This window comes from Stegostoma tigrinum, chromosome 38 (genome assembly GCF_030684315.1).
Source record: "Stegostoma tigrinum isolate sSteTig4 chromosome 38, sSteTig4.hap1, whole genome shotgun sequence".
NCBI classification, from domain to species: domain Eukaryota; kingdom Metazoa; phylum Chordata; class Chondrichthyes; order Orectolobiformes; family Stegostomatidae; genus Stegostoma; species Stegostoma tigrinum.
Genome location: NC_081391.1, coordinates 9102905 through 9120258, shown reverse-complemented (window position 1 = coordinate 9120258; position 17354 = coordinate 9102905). Strand labels below are relative to the sequence as shown.

The 17354-nt window shown below is 40.0% G+C and overlaps 1 protein-coding gene across 1 annotated transcript in view; it reads right to left on the bottom strand.

Annotated features, from left to right (window-relative positions):
- Positions 1 to 5983: 5983 nt before the first annotated feature.
- The window catches only part of LOC125447149 (activating transcription factor 7-interacting protein 1-like), a 174949-nt gene continuing 163578 nt past the window's right edge, over positions 5984 to 17354 (bottom strand). The window contains exons 13-16 of the mRNA XM_048521327.2: positions 16603 to 16839; positions 15542 to 15760; positions 10917 to 11026; positions 5984 to 9187 (exon numbers count right to left, since the gene is read on the bottom strand). Of these exons, the coding sequence (XP_048377284.1) occupies positions 8771 to 9187; positions 10917 to 11026; positions 15542 to 15760; positions 16603 to 16839 (983 nt within the window). The 3' untranslated portion in view covers positions 5984 to 8770. The remainder of the gene's footprint in view (positions 9188 to 10916; positions 11027 to 15541; positions 15761 to 16602; positions 16840 to 17354) is intronic.

Here is a 17354-nt window from a genome sequence, read left to right as displayed (position 1 = left end):
TAAAAGATTTTGGTTAGGGTACACAGTATTGCGTTCCATTCTAGTCACCACATTATAGGAATGATGTGGAGGCTTTGGAGAGGATGCATAAGAGGTTTACTGGGATGCTACCTGGCTTAGAAGGTACGAGCTATAAGGAGAGGCTAGGAAAAACTCAGGTTGTTTTCTCTGGAGCAGTGGAGACTGAAGGAGACTTAATAGAAATCTATAGAATGATAAGATATACAGGTAGGATCGACAGTCAGAATTTTTTCACCCCCCACCCCGAGAGTTAAATGGCCAAACAAGCGGGCGGGGGGGAATGTATTTCAAGTGAGAAGGGTAAAACTTGAAAGGAGATCAGGGGCAAGTTTTATTACACAGTGATAGGAGTCTGGTATGATATGGATGTTTAAGGGTCTTTTAGATAAGCATATGAATATGCAAAGAATGGAGGAATATAGACCAAGGGCAGGCAGAAAAGATTAGTTTAATTTGGCATCATGTTTGACACAACAGCATAGGCTGAAGGGGCCTGTTCTTGTGCTGTACTCTTCACTGTTTAAGATCATCTGACAGCTTTTGCTTTTAAAAATCTAACTTGAGTGAAACCCCAGGAATAGGGAACTGAGTATCCGTGACAATACTAACTAGGTTTGGTCCCGCAAGGCGCAAATTCAGAGGGATTTCAAACAACGATGAATGTTATAAAATTATACTCACTCACTGATGGGACTGACGCTACAGATCTAAAAATCTGATTTGCACCATGGCCCATTTTTAAGTTGTGTAAACTTTACAAGCCACTCCAAACCCCTCCCAGTCATTATTTTCACAGACCGCTTCAGAGTATCAAACAGTGTTGTCTTTTCCTCGGAAATGCTGGCTGTTTGAAGAGTTGAGAAAATGTCATGGTGAGAGAAATTTTGCAGCCAGACTCCGTCCAGTCCATGGATTTTGTATTGTGTTTGCTTGTAGAACTGTCTTCAAGAAGATTACAATATTTGTTCAAAGGACCTCTTGTTACTTTGTCCAGAGTTGGAGGTTGAAATCCCACAGCATGCTGTCCTGTGTTTCTGAAATGAATGAATGACTTCCTTCCACTGGGGCCAACAGGATTCCACGCAGGTCATGTCTGGGGTTTTTTACTGCTACCATTCAGAGAGAGGACACTGGAACAGAATCTGAGGATCACGCAAACAACCAGGAGACCCATGGGTTTGGGATGGGCAGTTGGGAATCCATGAAATTGGTTGGCCACAGCAATACAGGAAGGACTTCCTTCTGAACATAGTTCAGCAAAACTAAGTTGCATAAGGCAACTTACACTAACAGATGTTTTGATGCTGCTGATGCAGTAGCTCCTGTACAATCTCAAATCATAAATGCAGCTTAATGCTTTGTTTCTACGTGGATCATGACCTGTTAAGGTTACAAAGGCCCCAGACTTGCCGTTCTGATAAAGTATCGCTGGACTCAAAATGTTAACTGTTTTCTGGGGTTTGGAGCGTACAAGAGTGAGCGAGGGAAGGTGCTGGATGCAACAGTGAAGGTGGTAGACCAGGCACCTGGATAGGTGGTGAGTGCAGTGGCAAAGATAGATTGAGGTAGTAGAGAGAAGGTGGTAGCACTTACCGTCACAAAGAGATTATGATTTACTGACTAGATGCTTTGGTAAATTCAATGAATGCGAAGAGTTTCTGGAGTTCTTGACATTTTTCTTGGATTTGTCTAGCAGCCAACGTTGTGTTGGAGGCTTCTGCAAGGCCTGAAGTTGCAATGCCATTTTCAGGATTTCCTCAACACCAGGAAGGAAATGATGTGGGAGAATACACATTAGGATCTCTATTCCCTTTAAATTATTTTCTGGCACTCCATGGAACTCAAAAGGCCCACGTACGGCAGCAACTTCCAAAACTGCAAAATGTTTGTGCTGTGCTTTTAGCAGAGATAAACCAACAGCATCCACAAATCATTTCACAAGGCATTTGATAAGGTTCCCCATGGTAGGCTCATTCAGAAGGTCAGGAGGAATGGGATACAGGGGAACTTAGCTGTCTGGATACAGAATTGGCTGGCCAACAGAAGACAGCGAGTGGTAGAAGGAAAATATTCTGCCTGGAAGTCAGTGGTGAGTGATGTTCCACAGGGCTCTGTCCTTGGGCCTCTACTGTTTGTAATTTTTATTAATGACTTGGATGAGGGGATTGAAGGATGGGTCAGCAAGTTTGCAGACGACACGAAGGCTGGAGGTGTCGTTGACAGCATAGAGGGCTGTTGTAGGCTGCAGCGGGATATTGACAGGATGCAGAGATGGGCTGAGAGGTGGCAGATGGAGTTCAACCTGGATAAATGCGAGGTGATGCATTTTGGAAGGTCGAATTTGAAAGCTGAGTACAGGATTAAGGATAGGATTCTTGGTAGTGTGGAGGAACAGAGGGCTCTTGGTGTGCAGATAGATCCCTTAAAATGGCTACCCAAGTGGACAGGGTTGTTAAGAAAGCATATGGTGTTTTGGCTTTCATTAACAGGGGGATTGAGTTTAAGAGTCATGAGATCTTGTTGCAGCTCTATAAAACTTTGGTTAGACTGCACTTGGAATACTGCGTCCAGTTCTGGTCGCCCTATTATAGGAAAGATGTGGACAATTTGGAGAGGGTTCAGAGAAGGTTTACCAGGATGCTGCCTGGACGGGAGGGCTTATCTTATGAAGAGAGGTTGACTGAGCTCGGACTCTTTTCGTTGGAGAAACGGAGGAGGAGGAGAGGGGATCTAATTGAGGTATACAAAGATAATGAGAGGCATAGGTAGAGTTGATAGCCAGAGACTATTTCCCAGGGCAGAAATGGCCTAACACGAGGGGTCACAGTTTTAAGCTGGTTGGAGGAAAGTATAGAGGGGATGTCAGAGGCGGGTTCTTTACACAGTTGAGAGAGCATGGAATGCGTTGCCAGCAGCAGTTGTGGAAGCAAGGTCATTGGGGTCATTTAAGAGACTGCTGGACATGCATACGGTCACAGAAATTTGAGGGTGCATACATGAGGATCAATGGTCGGCACAGCATTGTGGGCTGAAGGGCCTGTTCTGTGCTGTACTATTCTATTTCTCTCTTTTTGAAGATAGTTACAATTACAGCATTCCACACAAGTCTGCAGCATTGAGAGTACGGAGCCTAGACTTAAGTAATTTCTCACTAGCTTTGGAGGGCCTTGTGTTGGGAATACCATCAGGGTTGCAGGCTTTGTTTTATATCCATTTGTATGGATTTTACCATAAAAGAGAGCATTAGTTGCTGTGGATTCATGGTTGAGGACCTGTTGGAAATGTACTTCATGACATTGACAGATGACATTATCATCTTCAAGTCATCTTATTTGCTGTTGTGCTAAACACATCACCAGACCTGGAACAAATACTACTTGAGAGATTATACATCTCTAATTAATGACTTTTGTTCATTTGTATCATCTGGTCTGCCAAACTTCACTTCAGTTTCCCTCACTACATTACAAAACCATCAACAGTTTGAGAAGAAGACAAAGGGTAAAAATCCTGTGATTTCTCCCTGGTAGATTGACCCTCCCCTCAGATTAGTACCTCATAACAGGGTGTTGGCAAGACAGTCTTCATGGACTATTTAGCAAACATTGTTCAACCTCAGGTTTTTATATATATATAATTATATAATCTACTATACACTCATTAGTAAATAGCTTGATGGTAACTAACTTATTTAGGACTTATTCCACCAGAGAATATGTAATAGTCCTTCAAGTCTACAAAATTCAGAGGAAATCAATGAGTAACACAATGGTGAGTAATACAAGAACTGAGTTATTTGGGCATAGGGACCTAGATTGCTGGAATTTCCATCCACGCTGCTGCAAATCCTGTTGTCACCATTGAGATAGTTCAAAAGATTGGTGTTTCAAAAATGTGCAGGGCACCAAATTTCTGTACTGAATGGTCAGATTGCAACAATGGGTTTAGTTAGTGTACTGGTTAAACTAGTCACATTACTATAAATTGTACATGAAGCAAGAACTGCTGTGGTTGTCTCTCAAATGGAAACAGCAGCCAGTTACACGCCAAGAATCAGCAAGTGCAAAAGCTCTTAAACCCGTGAATATTTTAATATCCTTTGAAGCTTTATATACATGTAATAAAAAATGCCAATTTTAGTTCTGAATATGATAAAATAGCAGAAATGTACATACCACTTACAGTATGGTCAATAAACCAAATGTTTGTAATTCTATAGTATCCTCCACCCTGATCACACCAGACTTGGGGTGCCAAATGTTTTCCAAATCATAGGTGTCACAGCAATGAAATGTAGAACATTAAATAGAAAACCATGCTTTCACATGCTTTGAGTTCAGAAGTAATATTAGACTCAAATTATTAACTGTTTCTCTTTCCACAGGTACTGCAAGGCAGCTGACTTTCTCCAGCACTGTTTATAATTGATAACAGTTATGAGGCTGGGATGCACACAATTCCCCCTTCAATTAAAATGACGACCATATCGCTGGAATATGGTGAGATTTAGAGATGATGGAGTCTGTGATTTCACTGAAACAGGACTGCTAAATGCTAAAATCAACAGGTTGGCTATTAGAAAATCTCCATTTATCTATCAACTTTTTGCAAATGCAGCTTTGCTCCTCTGGTTTGTAATCCATCATTCATGAAAAGTTAATGCTAGATTTGGGTTAACAATTGAAGAGTGAAGAAAAGTGAAATGAAGAGCACAAGTTTCACAAAACAAATTCAACGTTGCAGTTGCATAATGTTAAAAAATGTTTTGACATCTCTTGAGCCAAAAACATTTAGCAACTTAACATTATATAACATCTTTCTTCCATTTCAAAATTGAAATGCTGAGCTGGTAACTTCACAAAACACTTAAGACAAACCAATGTGTTGCATTAGGAAGTCAATAGATAGCGAGTTCTCAGTCAGGTAATGCACACCAATGCCATCCAACTCAGAGTAACACATTGGTCTACAGATCTGCTGTGGAAGATGGGCAAACGCTGATCCTAGTATTTTGTATCACACACATTGCAAGGCATTAATTAATTTTAGTTGCCAGTGTCAAAAGAACCTGGCCCCCTGTAAACAAGAGAACTTGAATGTTTATAGACAGGCTTTGCTAATATGGATGTGTGCATTTAGTACCTGTACACATTGTATTTGAAATTTAAGTATTCAGCAATTAATCTGTTTAGAATGAATAGGTTGCTATTTACATTCAATAGGGTCATAAAATTCCAATATCCATTACTTACATAAAATGTGTACTTAAATGTTGAAACATGACATTCAAGCAGGGAAGTGCAGTTTCACAAGTTCTATGACAACTTCCAGCAGCTTAATTGTAGGAATTTTTTGATATTCAATGTCCAAATAAGATGACTAATAACACAAATCTAGTCAGTAAAGATCCCAGAGCTTGGAGAACTTCTCAAGGAGTTGGTTGAATAAATTTGTCTACGTTTCTCCCAAGCAACTAATAAAATTCCTTGGCCAAATAGTTCTCAAAAACAATATTGTATAAAAATGGCAATTCTTTCAACTGCAGGCCCAGACAGTGAACATACAGCAAGCTATTTGGCTGTAGCCTGGAGGAAACTCACAGACCAGCCCAATATTGCCCTTGTACAACATCCACTGATATGCAATGACCAGGTGTTACTAGATGCCCAGCAGCTACACCAACTTATTTCCTCAGTTGCCAAGGTCAGTCTTGATCCACATCGCCTGGTTGACAATCAGATAACTCAGCTGAAACTAGTATTTAAAGCTGCATCCTTCCATGTGACAACCAGGATTTCCACTTAGTAACCATGCAAGCTTTCTGTATGTATTATCAGCAGAGAATTGTGACAAACCAAACACACTGAGGCAAGGTTTTTTTGGTAGTGGTGGTAGGTAGTTGAGAGAAGGTTGGATTATAGAAAACTAAATTCCAAGGCAATTTTAGTTATACACGAGAAGATAAAATTGATAGGTTCTTTATTTTCAAACTATAAACTTCAGGTTTTAGTGACAAAATATCACTTAAAAGTAGTTTGCAGGGCAACACAGGATGACGCCACATTTCTGAAATACAACATCTGCACATTTAACTTGCAATTGACAGTATACTACTTTTAACAAATAAAAAACAATTAAAAAGGCAATACTTAATTACATTCAACATGTTCCAGCATTTCAGTGTTTAATCCCTCCCTGGGAGAGAGGGATTACTTAGTATTTATTACAAATAGGTTTATCAGAATTTATCTTTGTACCCTATGGCTAGAAGCCTTCACAATTGAATAAATGGAAATTGCAGTGAGTTAAAATTTGCTTCTTCTAATAAAAAGAGAGAAAGGTGCATCAGTTCCCACTATCGCACAAGTAGGCAGGTACTTGAATCCCTTTCCCATAACATGCAGTGCAATATACATTTGGTCTACAATGAGTAGCATCATTTATTTCCCCAAGGTCCAGAGTGCTGCATCCTGACAGATACCATGCAATACAGTATCCATGCACCTGGTGACACCTTTTTCAGGCAGTCACTTTGTACCCCAGCTGGTGCAGTCTTTTTGCCAGCTGATAAGACGACTTCCGTTTTTCCCCTAATGTACCACAAGGCTCTACTCATTTCCCCTTCTTTGATCACCATACTGCAAAGTAAAACTTGCACTGTTGTCTCCAACGATGGTGAATATTCTAAAGCTACCTGCTTTTGAATTTAGCCCAAGGGCATACAAATACTGATGAAAATATTCTGGCTGTAAATGACAGCAGGATAAAGCAGCAGCCTGGAGCAATGTCTTGTTACATCGCAGTAATATTTGGCCAAAATGTCACCAGTACAGCCTTCAACAGAAATTAAGATTTGTGCACAGAATTACGTTTGTTCCTGTTTATGGATAGTGTCAAAATAGTTGATGGAAAGTTTGCCATTTTGAATTTTTTTCTAGGGATTTCTCAAAGAACAGATCATTGGGTTCAAGTTAGTCAAAACAGCTTAAAAACATCATAGATTAGAATGTATATAATTTTTAAGTTACGTGGGGAGTGTGCTCAGGGAATTCTTCCTAAAGAGGACACAATGTTGCTCACATTAGCAGTTGCATCTTAATTGAAATCACTGAGTTAAGAAATATTTCATTTTATTCATAAATGATTTGATTTACAACAGTTCTATGATGAAGAATGCAGAGACTTTGTTAGATACCGTACTGAGAATGATTTACTTGATGAGTCACGATCCCTCAGTGCCCAATGCAACGGTAGCACACAGTATGCCAAAATAGTCATCATACAACACAGTACGCATAATTTACACAAAGCAAGTTGGACTTGCTTTGTCACTTTAACATGGTCTGTGTAATGTCAGATAGCCAGCTGGGATGCTTAGAATGGTTTTCAACCGTGAAGTTACATTAATAGTGTTGGTTGTCACTGTGCAAGCCCAAAAACAGGTCAGTGATATGCCCAATGTTGCTTGTCCAAAATGGCTGAAGGAAGTAACCAAGTGGGGAGAAGATAGTGTGCGAACAATTTGAAGATTGTTGAAGCATCATTTTCTCTTCATGCTGACTGACCTGGTGCAAAGCCTCAGAGGAGAAACAGGTTCAGCTGCATGCTCCCAAAACACCGACTCATCTTGACAGGCAGATTACGTGACTGGAGATTTAACTTGTGCTTTCTGATTACATCAAGTTAGGCATGAAAATTTGTTGCTGGCAAGCAAGAATACGTACAACATAGTGGCTTTAATGGGAGAGCAGGTCTGAAATTTACAAAGACGCACATATATATTTATATATATATATATATATTTAAAAAATATTCATTAGACCAGAAAAGTGGTACTGATGAAAGGGCTCTCTCAAAGTGTCAGACTCACTGTCCAGTGACTACACCACAAAGTACTTCTTCCACACTGATTAAAAATATATTTTGAGAATTTTATCTGTCTCTGGAGTGCACAGATTATTCTGATAAGACATTTAACAAAGGCTTTTGGCAAAGAAAAACAAAACTCATACAATTTGCTTTTATTCATCTCCCACCCCAACACAGAAAAGCATCTCATTTTAAAAACTTGCAGTTTCAATGATCTTACTGGATACGAATGATGAACGAGGCGTGTCTGATTTCTTCAGTGAGGCTCATGGTTGATTATAACACCTCTTAATAATCAAGTATGCAGTCCATTGCAAGTCACATTTATTTTAGTATTTCAGGCAATGCAATAAAACTCACGTTCCTATGGTCACTGCTGATCAATTTTCACTGCTGTCTGAAATGATAGCTAAAGTTGCAGTGAAAATAATTAAAAAAAACAATAAGATAATACATGTATGAATGATCATGTTAATGGTCTGCATCACACATCACATTTGGGAATGTTTTTCTTTAAAACCCAAACCAATGGCTGACCAGAGAATAAACAAAATGTCACTTGTTGCTGCTGCTTCAGTCACTATCACGTTGTGTCCCACTCAAATTGGGTCTATGGTGACCAAAGAAGCAACTTTTTTCTGGCAGCAGTAATACAGCACCCTTGGTGCGATGTCCTGTTCTTGCTATGCTGCAAATCAGCGTTGCCTAATTTATACTATGACTCCCTTGTGTATAGCAGTGTACTGTACACAGATACCAAGAGGATCAGACATCTATCGAAAAACTACAACACGTCATGCATGATGTAAGAAAAGAAATGAAAAAATATCATTTTGGGCCTTGTGGTTCTTCGTCTTTGTCTTTGTTTTTTCTTGTTGAATTAATTACTCTGAGTCGACATCACATCAGTCGACTGTGGATCACAGAAAGCCCCATATCGTCCATAAATGTCTTTTGCTCGGACTGCAAAGTAGTACTTGCTTCCAGATACAAACTGAGTAAGGGTGCAGGCCATGGGAAGTGGCAGTGCCTTTACTTCTCCAATCTTCTTCCACTGGGAAGGAGTTGTAGTAGCAGGATCTTCATGGTAGGCATAGAGATGGTAACTGTCCACCAGTGCACAAGATCGGTCCACTTCAAGGACACTCCAGGACAGGACAATTCCATTTTGACTCTGGACACGGGCTAGCTTTAGGTGGGGTTTCTGGGGCGGTGAGGTATTAGCAGCTTCTGGAGGTAACCGCTGTGGCACTTGGGCCTCGGGGAGTGGTGCTGGATGGATAGGTCGAGGTGGATCCTACATCAAAACAGACAAGAAAGTAATTACCAATCTCAGATGGCTGGGAAACCCCATCCTGTGCTGTCTGCAATACACAACATTTGAAAACAGTACTTTGGATTCTCTAAAGAAGCTCCATTAGTAAAAAGAGAACACGAGGGCAAGAGCAGGAGCAGAAGGACAGACAAAGAAAGAATGAAGGAAATAAACTTTAGGTTGTGAAGAGGTGGAGTTGAAAGAGATTGGTATGGAACGTAAATGCTGGCACAGATCAGTGGGAAAGAAATAGTCCATTACAGTTCTGCAAGTTCAATGCAAAATTCACACAATTAATAAAAATCAGAATCTAGCAGAATTATTCCCGATGGCAAATCCCAATAGGAACTACAGAGGAAATGAGTTTTCAACTTGATTAGACGTCACCTAAAGTATACTATTCAATTCAGACCAATGCATCTCAGGATAGATATAGAGGCCTTGGAGTGGTTATGGTACAGATTCAACAGAATTATAACAGGGATTAAGAAAGTTAAAATAGGAGGACAGGTTGAATAAACCTGGCTGTATTCTTTGAGCTGAGGAGATTTAGAGATGATCTGGGGTAAAACTGAAATAACTCACTTGGTAACAAGCTAACAGTAACACCCAACCAATCTAATTAAGAACGGCTGGAAGAAAGTGAACTCAAATGGAAATTAACAATTGCAGTGAATCAACCCATGAGAAAGTTTTTACTGTCAACAGAGTTGAGCAGAAGAGAAATCATGGAAGGGCTTACATTTTTCAGATAAAATTGGACATGGAAATTGAGATTCCCTCTTGGTTTCTGTTGTCTCAAATTTTGTGACCAAGGTTATGGTGTTTGCATTTATTATATAGTATCTTATGTTGACAGCTTGACCAAATTACTTATGAGTACTGTTAAAAAATTTAATTTAAAGATAGGAGAAAATGTTTGCATCATGATTTGAGGCACCAAATGGTACAAGTAAACAACAGATGACCCAAAGTAGTTGGTTTTCTGAACAAAACACCTACTTGACAGCTAGTTATCCTGGCAGTTGTGAAAGCTTTATCATATAGTTAAGAGAACATATCTTGTTCTCCATTTGAAATGGAACAACTCTGATTAAGAATGTTAACTTCAGCACGTCAGGGACAGTTTAACAACTGTATATAGGGAAAAATCACCGGTATACAAGTCAACACCATTCACAAGGCTACAGAAGTAGCTGGGATGTGTGCAGTGATTCCAGAATTCATTCCTAAACCATGTAGGAACATGACTAGGCTCACTCGTCACTTCCTTCTTGACTGGTTCACGTTCAAGTTTTTGTTGCCATGTGGAGATATCAGTTGTGCAGGTCTATCCATTTAGCATGGAGTGGGTGTTCAAAGAGGGTCATAGTGAGAAAATATAAACGAAAGCAGATTTCTATTTTTCTCCAATGTACCTTCCCTTCTGGTCAATGTAGGTCATATCAGCTTCAGAAGTTTATGGGATCTATCATCCACATTATTTCTAAAATTTGTGATGAATGTGAACCAGGGCTCAATGATTTACAAGATTTACAATGTTCTTGGTCAAAAGAGTTTTTTTTTTGCAGAGTAACTGAAAACTGAATTTACTGTTTCTCTTCAGATATAGGTGCTAAATGGCCCAGTCTGCAATCCTGATCGTGGCTAACCCTCAAATTATTAGTTAGTTGGTTCCTGTGCCTGAATACCAATACCTAGAAATCCTTACCTGTGAAGGCCGATGATGGACTGTGAACTGAGGCATATTTGGCATCACAGGAATAGAGATTACATTGTTCACAATGTAAGATGTTTGAGGCAGCCTGACTGACATACCTGCTGCATAAAAAAAAACATTATTTTGGAATATAGCACATACCATCATTCAACATTGGGTCGGGAGCAGGAGGAAGCAGGGTGAAGGACTACGGCAATGGCCACCTAGGCATCATAAAGAGGCCTTTCTACTGTAGAGGAATTTAAATTTGGTGCATATTTTATTATGGTCTTTGAAAATAAAACACCTAAAGAATTACTTTGGCCAGCAATCATCTAAATCAATAAACACATGAGATGCACTGCAATAATATTCCAAGGAACAGATGGTTATGATGGATTTAGCATTAGACCTGTGAAAGTAATACAGCAGACACTTTCCCCAGTCCACAATATTAGATGCTGGTTTCCATATCCCTGCTCAAAATTACAAAATACCCACAAAACCTATCAAAAAGTAAACGTCGCTGACAAGATTCCTTACATTCTGGTTCATAATTCAGAATTTATATACCTGATGGTTACAGAAACGCACAGAATAGCATAACTATAAGAGACTACTAACAAGGGTCAGTTCTTCTCAAAAATCGAATAGTCCACATGAACTTACAAAAACGTCAAATGATAAAATCCCAATGGTCCATATAGCCTGATCTATACTTTTGTGTTAAATATCAGCTACTATTTTGTAAAATAACAATGTAGATTTAAAAGGACAGATTATTTGCCCCCCTTCCTATTTTTAAGGATGAGTTAGGTGACATGCAATCTCCTACTAAGTGGTGAAAATTCAGATGAAATGCTTCATTGAAGATATTCTCCCGGTTGCTGATTCTCAGATCCACTGTTTCTTTCATACCTTTGCTCCCTCTTCACTTGAACTTACGAGGTGTAATATTACAAAGACAGACTAATGTTCACAAAGATATACCGTTATGACAAAGCACAAGGGAACTTTTCTCAAATACGACAACTTGCAAAATGCATTGTTTTTACTGCTGATTTTTTTTCCTACATATTTGGGCAAATGCTCATTAATCTTAGAATCCCTGAAGGTGTGGAAGCAGGCCATTCAGCCCAAATCCACACCAACCCTCTGAAGAGCAACCCAACCCCTACCCTATTCCTGCATTGCCCATGACCAATCCACATAACCTATCCACATATCTTTGGACTGTGGGAGGAAAACAGAGCACCCGAAGAAAACCCATGTAGACACTGGAAGAGAGTGCAAACTCTACACGGTCACCCAAGGGTGGAACTGAACTCGCATTCCTGGTGCTGAGAGACAACAGTGAGCTGTCGTGCCACACCACTCTGCTAACCACTGTGTAACCATGCTCTCTCCAACATCTGAGTGGACACTGAAACATAAGCAAACACAGCAGCCAAAATAAATATTCCGCCCCTGTTTTGCCCTCAATTAATATTGCTCCCCTGTTTTTACTGGGGACATTAGTAGCATTAGCTTGGGGACAGTATATCACATTGGAGTTGGTTTTGGAAGTATTAGAATTTATGAATGTGGATAAATCTCATGGTCCTGATCAGATCCAAGAACCCCGAAAGAGGCTACAAAAGAAATTGCGGGGTCGCTGGCTGATATATTTGCATTATTGCTAGCCATGGGTGAGGTCCCAGAAGATTGGAGGGCAGTGAATGTTGTGCCCTTTTTCAAAAAGGGCTGCAAAGAAAAATCTGGGAATTACAGACCAGTAAGCTTAACATCTGTGGTAGGTAAATTACTTGAGAGGATTCTGAGGGATAAGATATACATGCATTTGGAAAGTCAAGGTTTGATTAGGAGTAGTCACATGACTTTGTGCACAGGATAGCATGCTTCACAAATATGTTTGTTTGAGTTCTTGGACAAAGTGATCAGGAAGGTTGATGAGGGCAGGGCAGTAGACGTAGTCTATATGGATTTCAGTAAGGCCTTTGATAAGGTTCCACATGGTAGGCTGCTCTGGGAGGTTAGATCGCATTGAATCCAGGAACAGCTGACAAACTGGATACACAACTGGCCTGATGGTAGGAAGCAGACAGTAATAGTAGAAGAATGCCTGAGGGACTGGATGCCTGTGACTAACGGTATGCCTCATGGGTCTGTGCCGGGCTCATTGCTGTTTGTTGTTATCTATATTGATTATTTGGTTGAGAATATACAAGAAACGATTTAGTAAGTTTGTGGATGACACTAAAATAGGCGGTATCGTGGACAATGAGGCATGTTATCGGAAGTTGCAGCAGGATCTTGCTCAGCTGGGGATGTGGGCAGAGAAATGGCAAATGGAGTTTAATGTAGATAACAGGTGTTGCATTTTGGCAAGGCAAATCAAGGTAGAAATTTCATGGTGAATGGTAGGATCTTAAGAAGTGCAGTGGAATAGAGGAACCTTGCCGTTCAGGAACATAGTTCTCCAAAAGCGGAGTCACAGGTAGGCAGAGCAGTGAAGGTAGCTTTGGGCACAGTAGCCTTTTTCAGTCTGGGCATGCAGTACAGAAGTTATAAGTTATGTTGCAGTTGTACAGGATGTTGGTGAAGCCGCACTTAGTGTTGTGTTCAGTTTTGGACCCCTTGCTATAGGAAGGATGTTACTAAAATGGGACAGAGTGCACATTTTCAAGGATGTTGCCAGGACTCGAGGGACTGAGTTATTTGGAGAGGTTGGACAAGCTAGGACTTTTTCCTTTAGAGTGTAGGAGACTGATGGGGGAAACTTATAGAAGTGTACAAGATCATGAGAAGCATGGATAGGGTGAATACACTCATTCTTTTTCCCAGGGTTGGGGAATCGATAGCTAGAGAGCATTGGTTTAAGGTGGAGGGGAAAGAATAAATGGGAACCCAAGGGGCAACTTTATTTTTAAAAAAAGGGTGGTACACATATGGAATGAACTGCCAGCGGAAGTGGTTGAGGCAAGTATGTTAACAAGATTTAAAAGGCGTTTGGATGAATACAATGGATAGGAAAAGGTTTAGAAGGATATGGGGCAAGTGCAGGGAAGTGGGGTTAACATGGATGCACATTTTGGGCGGCATGGACCCTTTTGGGTTGAAGGGCCTGTGTCCGTGCGGTAGGACTCTATGAAACAAAATCAGCAGTCACTTAGATAAGGATGGATTTATTTAGTAATACCAGCACGCATTTGTTAAAGGCAAAAGAAATGTTGAAACAAATTTGATGAGTTTACTGATAAAGTAGCACAGTTTTGGTGAGGGCAATATAGTTGGTAAACTGTATGTGGGCTTCAATAAGGTCTTGGTGCCACATTATAGGCATGACAGCTAATATTAACATCCACGGAATAAGACAAGACAGAGTCAGTACGGGTGCAAAGTCGGCTGAAAGACGACATACTTTGGGGTTTCCAGCAGTTGTTACAAGGACCAAAACTTTTTCTGTATGTATGTACACATAATAACTCCAACTTGAGTGAAAATTAAAATATTTACCAAACAAATCTTGGACATGTTGTGGTGATCCACTTCAAGGAGGACAGACTCTGAATAGTCAAATGTATAGCAGATGGAATTAACTCTAGATAAATATAAATTTGTACATTTTGGCAGTAAGATGAAAAGTCAGTGAAACTAAACGATAGAATTCTAAAGTGGATGACTGAAGGAACACATTCAGGAAAGTAGTTAAAAAGGCACATGGGATCTGGTGTTTTACTAACAGAGGCATGAAGCATAAAAGCAAAGGAAATACAGTGAACCTGTATGAATCACTGTCTCAGTCACAACTGAAACAGTGGGCTGGATTTTTGGTCTGAGATAAACAGCTCGAGTTGGGAAACTACGTGATAGGCAGTTGGAACTGAAAGGCTAATACAACCATTTTATAATACTACTTTAGAAAACAGCCCATTTAATTCTTGGGTCTGGTTTTCAATCCAGTCTAAGTGGCACACATCTCGGCTGACTGGTCAGGAAATTAAATTTTCAAAATGGAATAAAACCAGTTGCCATGAATTTTTACCCTATCCAGGTGACAGCATGAATAAGGCATTCTGGATAAGGTGCCAACTGCTCATGACTACATAAAAGCTGTTTGCCAGGTGAAAAGTCTCTGCCATGTTGGAAACATCACTGGAGTGGAGGAAAGCCAACATGGCTTGTGTCTGGCCAGGAAAGACAGTTGGCACCTCATGAATGATCTGGAATATGGCATGCACTTCCAGTCCACAAATCAGATTTACTGCCATCGTGATTCTTGGCAATGCTTTCCTGTTAATATTTAGTGCTGTATGTTGCCACATCCATAATTCCTGCTCAACCTTGCTATGACATCAAAACTCTATTACAGGTTCCATCACCAGCTGACCCTTCAAATGTTGTTTCAGAATTCTTGCTTCCGATATAACCAATTTGGTTAATAAAATAAACTCTCAACTGCTGACAGTGTGGCGTGGCTACAGGCTATTTACTAGCTTATTTAAATAAACAAACATTGACAATTCTTGGGAAATAAGAAGTTAATGAAAAACAAGAATTGGAGATAATCTTTGAGACTGAGACTCTCCTTACAGTAAACAAAAAGGAAGAAAATGAAACATGAGGAATTTCCTTACCACTAACAGGTGGCTGAGGACTGGGCTGTCGCATTGCCTGGCTCTGCGTTGTGACAGCCCGCACTGGATTGTGACTTTGGTATGGAGGAGGAGATGTGAAAACTGTGGGGTTTGAGCTTCCTCTTTGGAGAGTTGGAAGTGGTGGTCTTGCAGGGGCCTGTGATGTCGGTGGAGGCATCTGAGGACGTTGGTGCTGAAGCACATTAGCACTTGTTTGCCCTTTAAAGAGAACACATTGAGGATTTTCCCATGATTGCTCTACCTTTTAACAGGAGCTAATTTGTAAAGCCAAGCCCCATCTTTCACAACCCCAAAACATCCAAAAAAATGCATTAAAGCCAATTAAGTGCTTTAAAGTTTATATAGTTGCAGAAATGTATGAAAAACAAGACAATTTGCACACAGTTACCTTCCATGAACAGTAGTGTGATACCACTTTTGATAACAATATTCTAAAAACAGTGCTAGCACAAACTTGCTAAGAAACCAAGTGCAATCCTTTTACATGCACCATGTAATCAAATAAGAGTCAACTTTTTCATAAAATGTATATAAATGAAAGATACTGAAAATGCTGATAATGTCTGTATAATACAGCCATCCACTTCATTAAGGTTAAGAAAGTAAAGGAAACAAAGTTTGTACTTCCCAAAGCATTTTACAGTCAACGTACTTTTGAAACACAGTCACTTGTACTGTAGGAATCACAACAACCAAGTTGTGTGGTGAACTTTGCAAACAGTAATGGCTAGATAATCTGCTTAGTAATCTTAGTTAAGGGATAAACACTGACCAGGAAAGTGAAGAAACCTTCTGTACTCTTCAAATGCTTCCGTGAGATCTTTTGTGTCCACCTGTGCTGTTTAACATCTCATCCTAAAGATGCAACATTTGATGTTGCAGGCCTCCCTCAGTCCTCTACTTAAGCATCAATTTAAATTATGGCCAATAAGTTTCACAAGTGTAACTATTTTACCAAATCAGAATCCCAGCCCTTCTCAATCTTACCACTAAAGCTGGGCATGATTAGAAAGTCTGATAATTAACAGTGATTCCAGTACCCGTTTGTACTCCACCTGCAGACACGCTTTGTACACTGGTGGTCTGTACAGTCAACCCAGTGGTGCCTAGACTGCTCTGTGGTGTTGGCAAATGGGACTGCATTGAAGTCTGCTGTGGTGGAACTCCTTGGGAAGTTGCAGGAGGTCTGATCTGTGGCTGGACAGTGGGTGGAGATGTCTGAAGTGGAGTTGTTCCTGTTGTTCCTTGGTTAGCAGCCTGATTGTGTTTCCTGGCATCTGCGCAAAGAAACAGATTAACAACCATTCCAAACAGAGGCTTTTGCACAAATTAATTTAAAATCATTTTTAAAATTAGAGATTCTTGATTTCAACGTCCAAGCTGAAATTCCATTTAAGGCTGCCTTCTGAAAATAATCCTAATGTGTTATTTCAGATCTCCCATTGAACTCAAAGATTCTTATTGATACAATGTGTTGTCTCCCTCATTCAATCTGATGAATGTTTATTAGAAGACATTTGGAAACTAAGGGAAAGCTGGAGGTCACTTAGCATCCAAAACCTGTCACCATCCAATTAAATAATGATTAATTAGTCTATACTTCTGTATACCTTTGGATAACTAAAAAAAATCTTAAATTAACACTTGATCATGCATTCATTGCTATTTGTGGAAGAGAGTCCCAAAATTTTGCCACCTTACATGTGTTTAAGTATTTTGTACTTTCACTCCATAAAGAACTGGTTGCAATTTTCAGATTAAGGTCTCCACCCCAGTCTGACAGTGACCAACC